This window comes from Zootermopsis nevadensis, unplaced genomic scaffold (genome assembly GCF_977971745.1).
Source record: "Zootermopsis nevadensis isolate Lab colony 2312 unplaced genomic scaffold, Znev_1.0 Znev_ptg000022l, whole genome shotgun sequence".
Taxonomy (NCBI): domain Eukaryota; kingdom Metazoa; phylum Arthropoda; class Insecta; order Blattodea; family Termopsidae; genus Zootermopsis; species Zootermopsis nevadensis.
In genome coordinates, this window is record NW_028259154.1 from 24222661 (window position 1) to 24242725 (window position 20065).

At 35.6% G+C, this 20065-nt stretch overlaps 3 protein-coding genes across 7 annotated transcripts; 1 reads left to right on the plus strand and 2 right to left on the minus strand.

Annotated features, from left to right (window-relative positions):
- Window positions 1–631: 631 nt before the first annotated feature.
- LOC110828279 (alanine--glyoxylate aminotransferase 2, mitochondrial) lies at window positions 632–16100 on the plus strand. Its single transcript, XM_022060843.2, has 11 exons — window positions 632–851; window positions 9558–9810; window positions 10052–10140; window positions 10254–10438; window positions 11656–11779; window positions 12087–12275; window positions 13042–13239; window positions 13322–13414; window positions 13981–14202; window positions 14433–14681; window positions 14898–16100. Exons 1-11 carry the CDS (start codon window positions 774–776, stop codon window positions 15003–15005), a joined length of 1788 nt encoding a protein of 595 aa, XP_021916535.2. The 5' UTR covers window positions 632–773; the 3' UTR covers window positions 15006–16100.
- On the minus strand, window positions 2139–8830 carry l(3)04053 (lethal (3) 04053). 3 transcript variants are annotated; one of them, XR_002542616.2, is made up of 8 exons: window positions 8352–8830; window positions 6444–7291; window positions 5521–5594; window positions 5138–5249; window positions 4883–4945; window positions 4275–4426; window positions 3484–3678; window positions 2139–2232 (listed from the first exon to the last, which is right to left on the minus strand). XR_002542616.2 is itself a non-coding variant. In XM_022060849.2 (7 exons), exons 1-7 carry the CDS (start codon window positions 8530–8532, stop codon window positions 3549–3551), a joined length of 1560 nt encoding a protein of 519 aa, XP_021916541.2. In that variant the 5' UTR covers window positions 8533–8830; the 3' UTR covers window positions 2466–3548. The 3 variants fall into 3 exon arrangements, 1 of the variants encoding a protein (XP_021916541.2); XR_002542615.2 differs by lacking the exon at window positions 2139–2232 and adding an exon at window positions 2466–3369; XM_022060849.2 differs by lacking the exon at window positions 2139–2232 and having other exon boundaries at window positions 2466–3678.
- Window positions 15648–19982, minus strand: LOC110828282 (transmembrane protein 64). 3 transcript variants are annotated; one of them, XM_022060852.2, is made up of 4 exons: window positions 18204–19982; window positions 17878–18036; window positions 17189–17382; window positions 15648–16793 (listed from the first exon to the last, which is right to left on the minus strand). In XM_022060852.2, the coding sequence occupies exons 1-3, from the start codon at window positions 18708–18710 to the stop codon at window positions 17248–17250; spliced, it is 801 nt and encodes a 266-aa protein (XP_021916544.1). In that variant the 5' UTR covers window positions 18711–19982; the 3' UTR covers window positions 15648–16793; window positions 17189–17247. The 3 variants fall into 3 exon arrangements, with proteins under 3 accessions (XP_021916544.1, XP_021916542.1, XP_021916543.1); XM_022060850.2 differs by having other exon boundaries at window positions 15648–16852; XM_022060851.2 differs by having other exon boundaries at window positions 15648–16701; window positions 18204–19981.
- Between the last annotated feature and the right edge of the window lie 83 nt (window positions 19983–20065).

Genomic DNA, 20065 nt, shown 5'->3' on the forward strand with positions numbered 1-20065 from the left:
CAAGAAGAAATATTAAGCCACAGTGTAACGCAAACTGATCTAAATTTGTCATTTCTTGAATCGGAATCATGTGAGCCTACTTCAAGTAGCATCCATTCAAGTTCCCAAACAATGTGTAACTTACAAAAATATTTTGAAGATAATTCAAATTGCAGTTTTAGCACAGAAGTTAATAATGTAACTCCCTCATTTGAGCCTGAATTGGCTACTTCTTTATGTAGGTCAAACATAGAAACTAATCTGGGAACATTAGCTGATGAGGCCACATTCTCACCTTCACAAATTGACACTTTCCTAATGCAACGTCGTAAAATTTCGTTTGATGTAAATCGTTCCTGCAGCACAGAAACTCAGACAGAATTCGATTTTAGTGACCATCTGTTTACAGACTGTGCTGATGAAGATACATCTTTCACGTTTTGTTCCAACATTGAAACACAGACTACTGAGGAATTTTCTTCTTTTGATCATCTTCTTTATATAAATATGTGTACTCAAACTTGTGATGATAATTTTTACTCTGAACTTGAATTTGCGAATACCCAAACACAAACAGCATGGCCACAATTTGGCATGGAAGACTCTATGTTCGTTTCAACAGAAACTCAAACGGCATTGTCGGGATGCTCCAGTACATTCAGTTGCATAAATAAATTATGGCCAACTTCCAAAATAAATTCTGAAACAAGTCACATGGAAACCCAAACAAATGTATATGAATTCAAGGATCTTATTGCAGAATTGTCAAAGCAGGAATCAAATGACAAGTTATTATGATATTTGTGGAAATTATAGATGAAATGAAATTCATGAAACAGACATCTGTGAAAGTGAATCTAGTCAGAAACACTTAATGTATATGATTGAAGCTGCTGACTGTCTGCCCTTGGGCACTGCCAGGAAATGATTATGAATTTATTTGTGCATGACAGAGCACTGATTTGAAAATGGGCAAATGAGTCGCATTAGTACATTATGCACCAAAATCTTAATGTGTTAAACTCCTTTGTATTTCTCTCTTTAATGAGGCAGCTGTTATTTGGCACTTTAAATATCTGGCTTACATGTTATAAATAAATAGAAATATGAATATATGGTAACATTGTGTTTTTCATAATTTCTTTTATGACCCTCTGATATAAACATAAATAAGTTAATGTTAATAAATATAGCACTTTATAAAACAATTTTATATGTCAAAATCATACACTTAGTAATTTTTGTGTGGGCAGCAGTTTGTGGCAGATTGTTTATATCCCACATCCCAAATTATCTAAAGCAATACAATTTTGAATAGTTTAGAGATCATGCTAGAATGGAAAGTGTGCTCATTCTGTTCAACATAATGCAAGATCAGAACATAATTCATGTCATATGTACATAAACTCATTTAAATTTCAATGGGTGCATCGTAAATCTGTTTGTTTATCAAACTTAGTTTGATAGATGTAGGTTAAATTTTTCCAAGTCTTTTTTCATTTTGAATTACTTTGGTTAATTTTAAGGCCCTCTTTACATGGGATCTATATGATCTTTCAATTGTACATTTTTTAAGCTGACAGATTTTGATCTTCTTCTTCTTCTTAGCATATGTCCCGCTTTAACGGGGTCTACTTTTCTTTCCTCTCTTTTTTGGAGGTTGCGTGATCTATTTAGACATTTGGTAGGACTCCTTGAATGAGTGATCAGCCTGTCACAAGGCCTCTACCTGTACACAGGACAGCACAACACAGAAAGATGCAGACAAACATCCATGCCTTGAGTGGGATTCGAACCCACGGTCCCAGTGTCCAAGCGGCACGAGGCCCATGCCTCAGACCATGCGGCCACTGTGACCGGCAGCTGACAGATTTTGATGAAACCTGAAATACATTATTTCTATTATTTTAATATTGCCATGTGAAAGCTTCAATTTGTTTCAAGAACAAACATACTGAAATGTGTAAATGAACTTTTACATCAATACTTTAATCCCTTTGACAGATTTTACCAGTACTGCACTTGCAGTGCATTTGTTAGTACTAGCATGTGTGAGCAAGGTCCATATTACTGAGGACCTAAATACATTATTGTGTGTATTGAGAAAATTATTCACCCGACATAGTTTTCATATAACTTGTCAATCAGCAATCCCATGGTGTTGTGATACAGTACTTTATTGTAAGGAAAATTTCCGCAAACTACTGTTGCATATTCATTACATACTTGCCTCATCTCCAAATACAAATTCCACTAAGAGAGAAAAGAAAATGAAACTATTGTAATGTGGTATAAAGTATTACAGGAGCACAGTCACCTTTCAATAGAAACACTAAAGATATTAACATTACTTCTACAACAAGGACAACAAGAAAACTAGGTTTTGGAAGGGACAAATTGAAAGAGTGAGATTTCAGGTTCTCATGGCAGCAAGTTTGAAGACTGCCATCTTTAAGACATCACAAAGCATAACTGTACTGAGAAAATACAATCATATGACTTTAAATTTATTTCCTGTTGAATCACATTTCAAATTCAATGATAATTTATTTACTATGGTATGAAAAGCCCTTAAGAATATATCAACTACAAACATTATTTAAAATGTTGTTTGAATGAAGGGGTTTCTGAGCTTTCATAACAAAATACAGCATAAATTACAACAACTTTAAAACTAGTTGTATGCACACTTAAATAATAATAAATATAATTATACTGTTACAGAATATAACATTTTCAAACTTCTTTTTGTCATTCATTAAATAAGAGATAAAACACAATACCAGTACTACCATTACATATTAGAACAATTTTACAATATGACTGAAAATAGCAGCAGTAACTCGGTACAAAATTAGCATGTGGGATGATAATACAACTCAGCTATTTCCTTTGAAGATCTACAGACAAAGTTCCTAATTTTCCCTCAATAGCTAAAACGTCAAACAAAAAAACTTGCAGGAGAGGTGAATCATTATGGGCTACTGGGCCTGAACCTTACTTTATTTTCAGAAATCAAGAAATGTATGTTTAATGTCAGAATGGCAGACAGTAAGAAACATAAACAGCTAATGTATACCAATAGCAAAAATCTAGTAATAAGGGTGGCTGTATAGCTATCATATTGGTTAAGAACCATTTAAAACTAGCACAAATTGCCTGACTTACTAACAAATATTTACATTACAAAAAATACTAAATTAATGGATCTTCTGTAGACAATAAGACAACATGCAGTACCCACAAAAGCAAACTTTTTGCTTGCAGACAAAAAAAAATCAGATGCCAAAATAACACTTATATTGAAAAATTTGATCTTGGAAATCCTGAAGAAAGCTGTTGAACACTTTGGAAATGGAAATGCTGCGAGATGTATTATTACCCCAGCAGCTGCAATAATGTAAGAATGTTATTCCACTCATCTTTCCATTTATTATAAGAACTCAAATGGGCATTAAAAAAAGGACATCACCAAAATATGATCTTTATATACAAATGACCTACCTTGAACAATACCATACTGCACAACCAGATGAGACTCAAGAGCAGTGTTTAGAAAAGTACTTCTTTCACAGTGCTGGTCCGCTGTCATCATCATCGAACTCTGCTACAAAATCACCTGTCCGGTCCTGAATCCGATGCAAATTCTCCAGTGTTGATGCAATAACACGCAGGTTGCCAACACCAGTCAAGAGTTGCCTGTATAACAAAAAAATAAATAAATAAATAAAAACAGTACATGAGAAATTCAAACACTATACCTCAAAACTCACTTCATTAGACAAAAACATGTTTGCCACAGTCATGAAATATTATGTGTTACATATACTATATTATTCACTTACATTGCAAACTAAAGATGTTGGTGCCTTTCTGTAACTCATCTCTTCACTTACCTATGCATTCTGACTGTAATAATTTTTTGATTCCAAAAATTTTCTCCATGTCAGAGGAACAGTCACTGTCATTTGTACGGCTTGTCCGTGTTCCAGTCTATTCATTTGAATCTTTAAAATAAACTTACTTGCCAACAGCTGGCCAATTTATTGAAATAGTATAAACACAAACATAAAATACATGGTTACACCAGGTCTGTAAAACTTTCTCTTAGTGCAACAATCTAAAAATTAGATTAAAATTAAAATTAAATCCGTGGCGTAACAGCTCCAGAGAGCCAAAGCCGACTAAACATGGTAAATAAAAGAAGAGTCCATAGAACCATATATATTAAGCATATACTGACTGCATGAAACAAATTAATATTGTTTTTAATCCAAATTTGCATGTAATATTACCTAAGTGACTGTTCTGCAGTGTTCGCTGCCACTCTCAATTCCTGAGCAAGTCGCTGTGACTGTGATTCATTATCTGGCTCTATCGAAGCACTAGCACCAGCCTGACCACACCGTAATTCTCGATTCTCTTGCCGCAGAAGTGTCAATTCACTCTAAAAAAATAACATGTAAACCCAAGTAGTCAATGACAAATTATATATAAACTTACTGTAATTTATATCAGGCATAAAAAAATCAAAAACTTAGCAAAAGAAAAATGTTCCTGACCTTACAATTAAAGCAAAGTCTGTTTTGAAATGAATCACATAAATGCAAAGCTACAACAAATTCAAGGAAATTAATAACGAAATAAGAACAGACAAAATTGAAAAATATCCGAGTTTGGATATTTTGCAACAATTAACAATCCTATATATATTTTGCATGGATAGAAGTTTCTACATTTTGGTCTTAGAAAATGGGACTGCAGGAATCAGAACACATTATATTTAACAAATCAAAACTGATAATATATGTAAACTGATATATGTAACCCAAAAGTAAGAAGTCCCATTAATTTAGCCATGGCAGTGATTTACTTGAAAAATTGGCTTCTCTAACCCACTTACCATAAGAAGCTTCAGTTCTTGTTTCAACTTGGAGACAGAATTTTCTGCAGTTACAGCTCTTCTCTGCAAAAGGAGGAAAACTATTAACAACACAAGTGATGGCAGTATACTGCAACTGAAGCAGAGTGAAATATGATGATGAAATACTATCGGGCTACAAGCCGTGTCAGGTGGCTGAACAGTTGACAAACCATATCACCTGCCAATGTTTCGAGAACCATCTCTGACTATGAGAACAGTCACGGTGGTACTTACAGTTGCTCTCTTCAAGTTGTCAGCCACCTGTTCAATTGCCTTCTCAAGTACTGCTGTTTCCTCACGTTCCTTAGAGCGAATGGTCAACAGTTCCTGCTCCAGGTACTGGACTCTAGATTTGCAACAAAAATTAAGCTCTTTATGCCACCTCCAAAACTACCTATCAGAAAGGCAATATAGCACGGTAAAACTGCAATGGGCTCAGCACCAGAATATATGTAACAAAACTTCAGTAATTAATCCTTCAAGTCTTCATAACTTTAAAAAGCATTCCATCATGCAATCAGTTTGAAGAAAGGGTAAACGTAATGTGTGTATGTAAATTACATAACTGCTAACTTCCAGTCTGTTCTCTTTCATTATAAAAATAGAACACAATTCACCTTCTTGTTTGATCTCCCAGTTGCTGCCTTAAAACTTCTAAATTTCTTCTTAACCTTCCATTTTCCAACTGCAACTAATCAAAACATAAGCCTATAAGTATTACTGTTTTGATATGAAGCAGGGTTCATTCTTTCTTTCTTAGTACTGTAAAATATCATAACTCCAACACACATACATGCAGACAAAAACACTTGATGAAATATCTGTGAGCAAGAGTAAACAACAAATAATTTTAATATCTCCCTTTCTGGTTCAAAACATTCTACTTACAAGTAACAGCAATTACTAGATCAGAATAAAAAAAATTGCTTGAAAACAAACTTAAAGGAAATACAAATGTTTAAACATCATATATTAATAAACATAAATCAATTTCTTGTCATTTGAAAAAATCTGACAAAATTTACAAAGACCTTCAGCAGAACAGGTTTTCACCTGATGTTGTCATGACAACCAGTCCCTACTATAAAGAAAATACTGTCACCATTACAAACATCAATTTAACATCACCTTTGTGACTTATACCTCTAACATCTCTTTTGTTATCATATTCAGCTAAGACATGTCAGATCAGTTCCTGCCACATAATCATCACTGTAATCATAATCATCACAATAATCATGACCATCAGAATCATAACTATCATCACCATCACTACACCACTTCAACACAAAGTTCAAGTTCTTAATATGTTTGGGACTTGTATAATTTCTGTCCCAATGCTCAATGGTAACACTTATATTTCATACGGCCACTGATAAATGGCTGAACAATCTTTTCATCTGAAAGACATGAAATACAGACAGAACAAGCCCATAAGACATTCTTTACTTATGCTAAACATAAACAATGCCTATACAGCAAAATTAATATATTTTCAACAAGTCATAAAAATAATGTCAGATCAAACATTCTTACTCACCCTCTGTGGGTCTGGGGACTGTGATCTTGATATGCTGTTGCTAGTACTTGCATCTGTACAGTCAGTAGGTTGATCTACACCATTATGGCGGTCACTGTGAATTGGTCCATCAGAAAGAAAGTCAGGTAGACTCTTAGATACCCCCACTTCACCAATCTGTATACCACTCCTTACTCCAGATAATGATGTGCATGCAGTCCCATCTTTAGCTTCACTAACAAGAGGGAGATCAAATGGAAAACCACCTCCAGGTATTACTGACCTTCCCTTACTTTCAACAGGGCTTCCATCAAAACTCGGTAAATCTAGAGGAACAGGTTCTGAGTAATTTCTAACACTTTTTGGTAAGCTCTGATTACCTGTGGTGCCTGTCAAATCAAATGGAATGTCACTTTGCAACACATCTGAATGAGTCCTCTTTGGTTCATTCCACTGATGAGATCGGTTTCTATTAATTCCAATGCTGCTACCATCCGTTGTTTCACGTGCTGGTGTGGTGCTGTCTATAGTAAAGTCCAGTAAATTTTCAAGATCCACTGCAATTTGAGGAGTTTTTGAACTCTCAGAAAGGTTCAGATAACATTGTTCCACTACCAGATGATCCTGAACAAAATCTGGAAGCACTGAGGTCAATTCTGGAGTTCCAGCATGACAAGGTGTTGTGCTTCTGCTATACAGTCCAGGATCTGAATCAGATGATTCTGGTGCCAAATGTCCAAAACCTTCATTGGCTAGATTAGAATAAACTTTTGGTCTTGCACCAGTACTATGGTAATTGTTCCCTGCATCTCGCTTGAGGAAGTGTTTGAATGAAAACGGATTTTCCTCTCTCCTTGGCATGTCACTTCCTGCCCAAAACAACAGGAACAGAATAACAGCTTTAAATTAAAATTATTGCCACACTCAAACAATTCTAGCTCTAACAATTTAATTATTAGAACTTAGAAATGATAATAAGTCTCGAGGTTAGTTGGATAAGCAGAAAATCCCTGTATAGTATAACAATGAATTTGGAAAGTTACAATAAGTTGCTGTTTTGAATGCATCAAAATTTCAGGATTAATAAAATGTGCCAATGACTAATATTCATGTATGAAATTTATTTTTACAGTTAGGCATGCTTCTGGCAATTTCTTACCCATAGGTTTAAGTGGCTGGAGTTCAACATATAACTTCAGCTTTCAGGTGACAGACACATTGGAAATTTGGTGTTAACATTTCAGTACACACTGCAGTTGTCATTTTCAACAGCAGTTATTTTTACAGAAAGCCTTCTGTAATGACCCCACTTCATCCACCTTTAAAACGGAAACAGCAACTGCAATGTTTGCCAAAACGTTGGTTAACACTAGTATCTGCTGAAGCGCTCACCCAAAATCTGAAGTTGTACATTGTATTAAATAGAAGAACCAAAGCTCTCAATAGAGATTTTTCATTTCATACATTTGACTACTATTCATACAAAGATATATACAAATGTGGGTGATTAAAACTGTTTTGGAATTTAAAGCATAAGACTTGTTATCAACTCCATTCATAGTTGTAGGGCAATTGTATCAAAGTCATTTGTTATTATATATATTTGTGGGATATGCCATAATCACAGGACAAACTGACAAGGGCAATCTTCTACATTGAAACAATCACTTGCAATTACTTGTCTGTCTTTATAATAAACAAAGTATGAACGTATACTAAATGTTATTTCATGACTAATTTGTTATAAACGACGAAGGAAACGAACACAGCAATTCATACAATAAAGCTAACAATCACTTCCTTATACTTACATGAATAATAGAAGGCGGATTAACATGATGGATTACTTACATTATATTAATAAACGAGATAATAATAGACAGAAAATACATTAACAATGTGGTTAAACCAACTTAGTGGAATCTTTACCTGAACCAAGATTCTCCATAACCACTTTTTTCTCACAAGTCTGCGCATTGCCAAGGCCTAAGTCTGGTTTTACACTATTTTCCTCCTTGACATCATTGCCCTCGGTAGATTTACGTTCATTTTTTCGTGAGTAACTATGAAACGAATAAGGGTTTTCTTCTTCACCACTGCCTTCCGCCATAATCAAAACAGTACTTGACGTCTTGGTATCTGTAAAACCCGAGCAATCTTTCCTTGGGTGTGTACCACACGTGCAACTCAGAAATAAAGAGTTGTGTTTGACGCTGACGTATTTGTATTTCCAGAACAGTAAAATGAGTTTACTTCGATTGAACCCAGTTCATTTTAGTTCTTGGTGTATTCCAAGAAGTCACGCAGGTGAAGGAAGCAGTGTTGAATATAAATAGTGTGACATATTATGTATCAAAGCACTTTAGAGATATAAATAAATTGACTCCCACGATTAAATAGTAGAAACATGTTGGCGACACTGACTTAGGTCTCGGCTCCGAAAATTCACACTATAATCCATACGTAGAGCACGACTGTTACGTACTGACAGCATAATCATGAATACTATCGAATGATTAGCAGCATCGATAGTATTCAGATGAGTATTATCGAATCCTTTATAATATTGATGTTCATGTGATCCACAGTATTCGAATTTTTTGGCATCCTGCTTGGTCTGTCCGTCTAAATAGAACCCTCTACTCTTTTTGGCCGCTGACCTTGTTGAGAGATCCCAATGAAGGTAGGAAGGAGGATGAAAGGAAGCAATAAAGTTTGCCACTTGTTTCCGTCAGTCAGTACAGCAGCATATAAAAATAACTTTGCCGGAACATACGAACCTACCGCTAGTGTCTTCCTGTACAGAGGGTGGAAGAATTTTATGAATGGCCCTATATCTTTATTTTATATTCTTACTATCTCCTGCTGACAAGATCTGTACCCAGGTGGATAAGTTAAGACAGTTGGATGACATGGCCGATTACTCTGTTTGCCATTATTATTCTTGCGTGTTGGAATGGTGTCACGTAGCAAGGGGCGATGTCTTGCGCTTGTGCAAGACTCCGCCCTTTGTTGGTTACTACATGGCTCTCCTGGCGAGAGACTCCTGTCTTCCGCAAGGCCCCACCGTTAGCCCTTGCGTGCAGGCGCAAAGCCAACGAGTTGGACTCGTCCGTCGTTGGAACCTGCCACTAGGCACCCGGGCCTTTGTCCGGAGCCTGGTGTGCGTCTCTGTCCGCGCAGGCGAACGGACTGGGTGCCCTAGGCCAGGTGGGCAAACCCAACGACTCCATGGGCGGTGGACTCGGGCAGTTAATTGGAACCCGTCGCCATGTCCATTGTCCGGAGCCGGGTCCTGGCCTCTGCCAGCGCAGGCGAAGGGACTCCCTACCCACCGTGGTGTGGGCATACCCAACACCTCCACAGGGCAGTTCATTGGAACCTTCAGGCAGGCCTCTTTTTTCAGAAAGAAAAGAATGCAAGAAAAATATTTAGCGGTGGTGGCATTATTATTTTTATTGTTGTTTTTTTAGTAGTAACAGCAGCAATAATAACAATATCAGCAGTGACAACAACAGACAAAATTAATAAAGATTTACATATTAATAGATTATATTTCATTTTGACTTGTTATTAAATTTGGTACAATATTTTATTTTGATGGTTATGCATTTTGTCTTTGTCTACAGCATTCCAATTGTGGGTGAGAAATTGCAATATTTACTCACAACCAATCCCTCAAATGCCAGATTTTGAATATAAACCTAAAATATATGTGGTATGTATTCATTCTGCACATATCAATGTAAAAAATCTCATTGTAGTTATTTCTTAACGACTGAATGCAGGCAGAATCATTAACACAGGACACATCTGCCACTTTTGTTCTAGGGCCCAAGCTATGAGCATGTGAAACGTATAAGAACAAGAAATATTTTAACTGCCTTTGCACCAGATTTTAAGGAACCACTTCTCATCCATGAGGGCAAAATGCAGTGGCTGTTTGATCACACTGGGAGAAGATATCTTGACATGTTTGGAGGCATTGTTACTGTTAGTGTGGGGCACTGTCATCCGTAAGATTATATACAATATAAACATATCCCTATTTCAGTAAATCTCTCCTGGAGCTTTGTAATCTTTTCCCACCTTCAGCCACCTGTCTACACCCATTGTACAGCAAATACACTAGCTTTCATTTAACATCTGGAGTTATGTACATAATAATAATAATTTCAAAGCTTCTGTCTATGCTTATGTAAGGCACATACAGATGGAAGTAAAAAACAATGAGTTACTGTACATTAAAAATTAAATTAAATCTGTGGCGTAACAGCTCCAGAGAGCCAAAGCCGACTAGCTTGACTTCTGGCCTCACGTTCACATGCCTAAGCAGAGGTGAACGATCATCCAACCAGATATAGGGTGATGTGTGGTCAGCACGACGAACCCCCAGCCATTGCTAGCTTTCCTGACCGGATTAGCTACTTATTGTAGCTCCCCAATTTCCTCATAATGCTGGGTTGGCACTGGTCCCATACACTGGTCAAAAGCCCAAGAGAAAATTTCTTCTCCCCCGAGACTCAAACCAGCGTGCATTCCGTATCGCCGGTCCGAAGCATGATGCCTCAGACCACGCAGCTACGGCGCGGGATGTTAATGTACATAAGAAATTAAAATCCTGGAAAAGTTGCATGGATTTAAATCTAGGTGCAATTCTTTTCACGTACATATATGTATATATTCTGTAGTGATATGAGATCAAACCTGACACTCTCGAGACTGGCTGGATGTTCAAGATCAGAAGTCAGAGATCTTAACAGCTGTGATTACAAAAAGTGACTTGCTAATCAACAAGCAGAGTAGGCTAAAAGGGAATTTGGACACCAAAATAGTATTTTCTAATAATGTGCATTATTAGGGAGGTTACCAGTTAGAAATCATATCCTATATCATTCAAACCTTTCTACACTATGCATGAGACATTTCCCTCAGAAATATTAATCCTTGCAGTCTGAATAATTTTGCATGTTAAAATTTCACAAAATAGTTGTCATCTCATTTCTCAGCAGTTAAGAATATCTGACTTTCTAACAAAAGAAACCATACAATATTATGAAACGATCCTAAGAGAAGTATTGTGTTTGCACTAAAATTCAGCATGCAAACAGATAATGTAAGTACTATTATTCTTTTCAGCAAGTTGTTTGTCTTTACTTAAATTCAGCATGGGAAGGGTTAATACAAGTACTGTAAAGACTGTATCTGTTCAGAAAGTTATTTTGTTTTATAGGAAGGTCAATCAAGCAGCAATGCAACAAATGAATGCACTGTGGCACACCTCAAATTGTTACATGAATCCAATATTGCATGAATATGCTGAAAAACTTACTTCTAAACTTCCTGGAGATTTGAAGGTAATTTAGTAAGTTTGTGATTGTTCTTCTTCTTCCAAACACATCTCCATTTTATGTATGTCATCTGAAAACCCAGCCTCTCCATCTCTCTGCACTTTCTCACATCTCCTCCTCCATTTCCTTCCTTCTTGCTGTGTCATATCCTTCCTAATTTGCTGTACCCATCTTGATTGTCTTCTCCTCTTCTGTTCCACTTTTACTTTAAACTGTAATTGTTTTTATTTGTGTAATTGTGAACAACTGTAATAATCAAATGTTAATGTAACAGTTACAGTACATTTTAACCAAAACTTCCTTCTGTTTATAGGTTGTTTACTTTGTGAACAGTGGGTCAGAAGCAAATGACTTTGCTATATTTCTGGCTCGATTACATACTAAAAACTCTGACATAATCTCTTTCCGTAATAGTTATCATGGAATGAGTTCTTTAACAATGAACCTTACTGCACAGTCTTCTTGGAAAAATCATGTTCCTTTGGCATTTGGTTTCCATCATGTAAGTAGTACTTTAAAGTTCCTTCTGAAATTGTGCATAATTGTTACACTCAGCCTAAAACGCTCTATGCTAAGACTTTTATTTTCTTAACCTCTTACTGATTGGTACTACACAGATGTTTGTCAACTGTGTAGCTCAATCAATATAGTGACTGGCAACTGGCTACAGGCTTGACAAGTGGGATTCGACCCCCAACATGGCCTATGCATCCAGACTGGCTCTGGGACCCACCCAGCCTCCTATGTAGTGGGTACCGAGGCTGTGGTTGAGAATGAGTAGGAGCTATACCTCCTTTCCCCTATGTGCCAACATTGGCATGTAATGATATGGCTTTACACAGATCTGTTTAGAGTGGACCAGCCAATTTGGGATTTATGCTGGATAACTACACAATTTCCCATCTGCCTCATGTTCTATCAGTGTCTTTATTACTTACTTAATTTCCTCCTTTAATTCACTGATCCAGGACTTTTACTTCCAGATGTCCACACTTTTGAAAAACTCTTAAAATGATTGTCATATTTCTTCCACAGAAGCATAATTAAATAAGTGATTTGTTTGATGTTTACAATGTAAATCTTGATGAATGTGAAGTCAGTACCTTGAAAGAGGTAAACACAAAGTCCTTTCTGCTGCATTATAATAGCCATCATTTGATGCTACATAACCTCAGTAATGAATATGGCTTAGTTAAATAACCCATGAATCAATCACTGTTGTAACTGACAATTACTGAAGTATCTTATTTTTGTCTGGTACCTTACAGGCTATGAATCCAGATGTTTATCAAGGACTATGGGGAGGCTCTCATTGTCGTGATTCACCTGTCCAAACTACACGCCACTGCAACTGCAAACAAAATGAGTGTAATGCTTGTGACATGTACTATGGTCAACTGGAGGAAATTTTCAAGTATTCTGTACCTAAGGGTAAAATAGCTGGTTTATTTGCTGAGTCTGTTCAGGCTAGTATTTCTTTCTCACAGTGACTGATTTTGTTTCACAACAGTTGTGGAGCAGCTTAACCAAATATTTCTTTCTGAACAGGGTATTGGTGGCACTGTTCAGTATCCAAAGGGATTTTTGAAAAAAGCATATGAATTGGTGAGGATGAATGGTGGAGTCTGCATTGCTGATGAGGTATTTATTTATTCCTGTCATGCTATTTGCCTTTGTTTAAAAACAATAAGTTTCATTGGAATAAATAAACTTTCTTTGCAAAATAATGCATCTGCAGGTTCCCCATCTTCATTGGTTAGTGGTAGTGTAGAGGATGGAGAATCGTTTGGTTGTCAGCTATTTGTAGTATGTTTCATGACTGCCAATACATAAAATAATTAACTCATAACTAAATTAATAACTGGCTTTACGGAAATTCTACAAGTTGTAATGCCCTGATGATGGAGGCAATACACACCTCTCAAACACCAGCCACTTTTACTAGACTACTTGGCACAACACCCCTGAAGACGAGTCATCTTCTGTCTGTTAATGCATGTTCATATACATAGTTTGAACTGCATTTACTTCTGAACCAATTTCTTGAATCAAATCAGCATAACCAAGTGCCAGGTTTTGACTGTTTATTTCCAGTCCTTTCTGATACTAATACTGTCCTGAACATGCTAAGACATATGGTCATTCTATGAAAACAATTTCAGAAATTATAAAATAATATTCTAGCTGCCATTATGTGTATTATTTAGGTACAGACAGGTTTTGGAAGGACTGGAGAACATTTCTGGGGATTTGAAATGCATGGTGTGACACCAGATATTGTTACCATGGCAAAGGGAATTTGCAATGGTCTTCCCATGGGTGCTGTTATCACAACACCCGCTTTAGCTGAATCACTGAAAGAGGCATATTTTTACAACACATTTGGAGGTAATCCAGTAGCATGTGCTGCAGGCTTGGCAGTCCTGAATGTAAGTTGCAGCAAACAATATGTTATTAATTATGTTCAGTTCTACAAACAGGCAGAATTGCTTCAGATTAAGTCCTTTCATCTGACAGAATTAATAATGATCCAAGATAAAATGCAGACTCATGCCCCTTAATTAAAATCTTTCGTAGGCAGTTGAGTCACTTTTTTACATATCATCTTCATATACCAAAAGTTTCTGTACATTGTCAAGATTTTCTTTTCACTCTTCAGGTTATAGAAGAAGAAAGGATTCAGGAAAATGCCCATACTGTTGGAGCCTACCTTCTTATGAAACTCTCTGATTTGAGAGATCAGTTTGAATGTATAGGGGATGTGAGAGGGGCAGGGCTAATGATTGGGATTGAGATGGTAACTGATAAAGAAACAAAAATTCCCCTTCCAGCCAACCAGTTTCTGAACATCTGGGATGACTGTAAAAATATGGGTGTTATTATTGGTCGTGGAGGAATGTATAAAAATGTAAGTATTACTGATTTTGATTCTGATTAATACAGCCTATCTTGAGCCAGTATATCATAAGGGAATGGCTTTCTTATTCTAATAATTTAATAAGATTAAATATATGGCATGTGCAGAAGTTACTATCTCATCATGCCTCATATATTAGTATTAATTGTATGTTGTAATCCTTTAGGTGGACTAGTAAATAGGAATTGAACTGATTATATCTTACAGATATTCCGAATGAAACCACCAATGTGCATCACCAAAGAAGATGTTGATTTTGCAATTGACGTTTTTAAAATTGCAATTCAGAAGCATCAGAAGACTGTTAAAATGTAGCCAGAACATTTTCATTCTATAAGCATTTTTCGCTTATTTTCCTTATTTTACAAAAAATACAGGCTCATATGTGTCTGTTCCCTTTATACCTTTAGAACCAGCTGACAGATTTTTCATTGTAACTTGTTATAAATATCATGTCAGTAATTTCTTAACATCTGTACAAATGACATGGCAGCTATTTAACTCACAAGGTTGGAGTGACACTGTCACCAGTTAATGTGAGGTCCAGAAAAATTTCTGTGATAACAGATTTGTAAAAATATACAACTCAAGTTAAAGGTAATTACTTTAGCTTTCTATTTGATGGAACATGGTGCTGAGTCATGCAATTTCTGCCAGGAACAAGGAATTTACAGTTTTCATTTAACTTCGTCAGTGGACACGATGTATATTAAATATAAAGATGACTATCTATTGGGTTGTATTACCATGTAGTCTGGTAGAAGTTTACCAACATTTCAGAGGTCCTTGCTGCGTCCATCATCAGGGCAATGAGTATTCACCTGATGACGGAGGCAGCAAGGACCTCTGAAATGGTAAACTGCTACTTGTTTTTAATGTGTTTACTTCTAGATTAATTTCTGTACTGGCCTGTAAGAGGCCTTTCCTGATGGCATAGCTAGAAAAATTAAAAATCAATGAGGATAAATCATTCCCTTACAATATTCAATCAGGTGAGGAAATTACAGAGTGATGACAGTTTCTGCACATCAATATTATACATTTCAATTTGATTTGTGTTGTCTAGGAAAATGTCACCATAAAAATGTGTTACATAAACATTAATATTGCTGACATACACTTTCAATTCTACATTGGCCATGATACTGGAGCTACCCATATTTGTTATACTTCTTATCAATCTCTTTTTCTTCATTCTGGTGGCTTGAATAAGAAGTGTCATGTGTTGTTCACTTTACTTTGACTAAATGAAGTTGCATATAGTTGAATAGCCGTGACTGAAACACACATCTCAGGTATAAAAGCAAATGAACCAAACATACTGTCAAAGCATATAAGAATTATATAACTAATAATTATATTTAATGTATATCCACAATTTATATCAAATAATATATTTTTATTACCTTATACTATTCTACTGTACATTTGTACCCCACAGCCTCTTACAATTTAGCAGTCACAATTTGTCCAGTAATTTGATTTGAAATCAATAATACAACTTCATTACTATTTCTTGCATTAACATTGCTACCTAATATGTCAAAATACTTGTTTATGAATGCCAAAGTACAGAATAAGAACTATTCTATTGCAGTACACGCAAGTTGTATATTTAGAACTGTTACAAACTTAAATGTCTTTAGCAATGTTAGTGCACAGCCTCTTAATAATGCATAATTGTAATATGTCAACAAATGCAATAAATACAAACTTGTAACTGAAAAATCACTAACCATAAAGTCCATTTTTATAAGGTAAATTCTGCTATTAATACTACTTAACCATTTCACAGTGGAAAAATAAAGTCACAACCCATAGAACAACAGTAATATTAAAGTAGCTTGGGAGTGAACTTAATTTTTAATTTGTTCTAAAAATCATTATTTTCTTGTCATGATAGGAATTTCTGATAACTGTGCGTCTTTCTTGGTAACTATAACATGCTACTACTTGCCGTCCATCACCAGTTCCCATCGGCGAGTGAGGACCAGTTTGTTATGCAGCTGCCCTGAGGATTAGAGCAGAGACAGCTCTCAAAACGTTGGCACAGGATATGGTGTATTCACCATTCAGTCACCTTACGCGGCTTCTAACCCGAGTCTTTCATCAAAAAACAAAACTGTTCATATATCTTGACATACTTAAAAAAAATTTGAACCCTGAAAGAGAGTTTCAAAACTGTGCATACCAGAATCATCATTTTTTCTTTCAAACATAAGTGGTGAGTTTTATGAACATGATAATGAACTTTTGGGTTCCATAATAGGCATGGAATTTCTTGTTTAGCTGAATCACTATCAACTTCCAAATTAGACTCTGAATCATTTAATTTGGTAGTTATTAAGCTCCATAACTTCAAAGACCTTTTAATTATTATTATATTACATCTGATATTCACTTATTCTTATTTTAATACTCAATTAATTTCCAAATGTTTTAAAAACAATAAATCTTTGTATTATACTTCTATTTCAAGTACCTGGATTGCAACTTACGTGTCATGGCACTATTTCTGATGCTGGCCTCAGGGAAATTTGACTGGCTCATTAAAGCTTTAAACTATCAAAAGAGGATTTGAAGTGTTGAAAAGTGCATCATCATTTGATGGAAAATCTTCATTCAAAGTCTTGCGTAATTCACCACGAGCCTTTACAACAACATACATCATCAATGATATTCCAATCACAATCTGGAAACAAGAGTTGTGTCAGTTACAAACATGTATACTTAGATCATAATGTATGGATGTGTAAGTATCTTGAGGATAAAAGTGAGCATACAAAAATAAAGCACGTACTTAAGAATTATGCTAGATTTCAATGCAAAATATGGAGAGAAGGGATTTTCAAAGGAACAATTAGAAACATCATTAGTAATGATAATGGAGTTACAGCAGGGAAATAGTGACATCTCAAAAATAAAACTGGCAAATAATACAACAGTACCACATTAAAATTTATAACCTTTAAACCTTGGCAATGACATTAAAAATGTTGGTTTGTGTATAGTTTCTAAAATGAAATTATAATTTTCTAAAGAAATAATATCTTGCAAACTTACTACAATATTCAACTTGTATTTCAGACTGACTTTAACAAAAGCATGGATTGAAAGTGTGAGGAGGAAGAAAGACTGGATCTGACAATGCCAAAACATATTTCTACAAAGTACAATTATAACTAACCTGAAAGAACACAATAAATCCTGTAGCTGCTGTGGATTTATTTGAAAGAACTTCTTCCATTGATCTAAGAGTGCTGCCCAAATACACATTAATGATTTGTGCTGGGAAAAGTCCAAAAAATGTTGCAATTAAGTATTCCTTTGTATTGATATTACTAACCTGTAAAAAGTAATGGCTCAAGATAACAGCAAGTTGTCACCTGCTGCAAAAAGTGCAGCAAACTACTGTACTTAATTCAATAAAAAGTTCTTGAATTCAATATATTAGTGCATTATACTTCACGCAGAATATATAATAAACCTTTAAAATAAGACTAATTAACTTACAGCAAAAATTGTATTTTGCAGTCCAAATGGTATTGGTGTTAAACGAGCAAACACAGCAACTTTAAACGCACGTGGCCCAGACACAACCATTAAAATAGCATGCACTTTGTCATTATTATAAAGTTTTGTAACTGGAAATTTGGTCCTGAAAGTTCTCATAGTATAATGGGCAATGACAACTCCAAGATTTACAGTAACAACAACTGTCACAAGGCCACGAGGAACTCCAAATAAATACCCTGAGGAGATCACTAAAAATGTGTAACCCCATGTGAAAGGAAATGACACTAATGTAAACATCCCTAGAAATATAACACAAATTAGCCAATGTTCCAGAGTTTCTACCCAAAACAACACAGCCTTTATGTAGTCCTTCCATTCGTAAAGAAGTATAATAACGCATAATAAAGTCGTTGCCAGTAATAAGCAACTACATAAGTTGAATTTTAAGGGTAATGAACCCCTGATTAACCTAAAAGTTGACACACTTTCTTCTATGTTTGCCATTGGTTTCGGTTTTATAGCGCGTTACAGAACTTAACATTGCTTTTTTGAATCTTCATATTTTTCTTATCGTAACCATGTTATCTCAAATGCCAACAGTGTCTTCTTAGGCACAATTACTTGTTTACACAATGCCAACTCTATTCACATTCCCGGCCATACTGAAAGTCGATTATTATTGTGAAACGATAGGAGAAATATCTCAAACAAGAGACAAACACAGAATCGATACTTTTAGAGTACAGTTCTTAAGCTTGACAACAGATGGCACGAGCAACTTCCCTACACGAAATTCACTGTTGTGACGGTTTTTACAAAAAAGACTAGTAAAAAAAAACAATAAATTTCGTGTGTTAATTGTAATCCAGCAACGGAGGTGATCCGAGTAATTTTTTGAGCGATTTCACAAAAAGAATTTTCGGAAAACTTCGCCCCTCAGGGTTTGAACTTAAATTTTGTATACAGTTACAATAGACGGCCCGAAGCATTGTAACATGTTTCAAACAAGGTAAATACTGCTACTAATAAAATCTGTTAAACATAGTTCAAATGAAGAGTATATAACGTACAAATTTTCCTTTGTGCACCTAAGGGGAATATTTGTCCCCTGGATCGTATACATAATCACCCTGTCGAACGACGAAAGTAATTAGGCCTAATAAATAGAAATACGTCGATTAACCAGTACACATATCCAATGGGCAAGCATTAACCAACCAACCTACACTGAAATTATAAATTACGTATGTCTTCTAATAGGCCTTCTTATATTTCAACCCGGCGCAGGGATTATCTGACAGATTATCATGGTATTCCTTAGTGACTCCAATCAAATTCTTGTACAGTACACTAAATTATGTCACAGCCAGTTCCTCTAAAATCCTTTACCATTTATTCGTCAAGAATTATCATAAGACTGAAGCTGTATAATATAGGTTATTAGCAGCGCATATAAATAAACCACAAATAAACATATAAAAAAAATACATGGGTACTTTAACCTGATAACTGGCATATGGAAGTTTGTGCAATGCAAGAAATAGACACCGAATTACTTACTAATACATTTTGTGTTCTACAAATGAAACGATGTTAAATCACGCATATTTTCTAGTATTTATCGCTGTGACGTCGCAAGCCAACACGGTTAACAAATCTAAAACTTCTTGACGATGGTGAAGAGTCAATTGAATAAAAATTTACTTGGATATTATCCATCGTCTAGTAATAAAACGTAAAAAACGTAAAACGACGTTTCGGAGATGGGGCTCTATCTCCGTCATCAGGTTCCTACTCAGTTGGGCCCACTAGATAGAGCTAATCCGGACCTCCGGAGATAGGGATTAGCTCTATCTAGT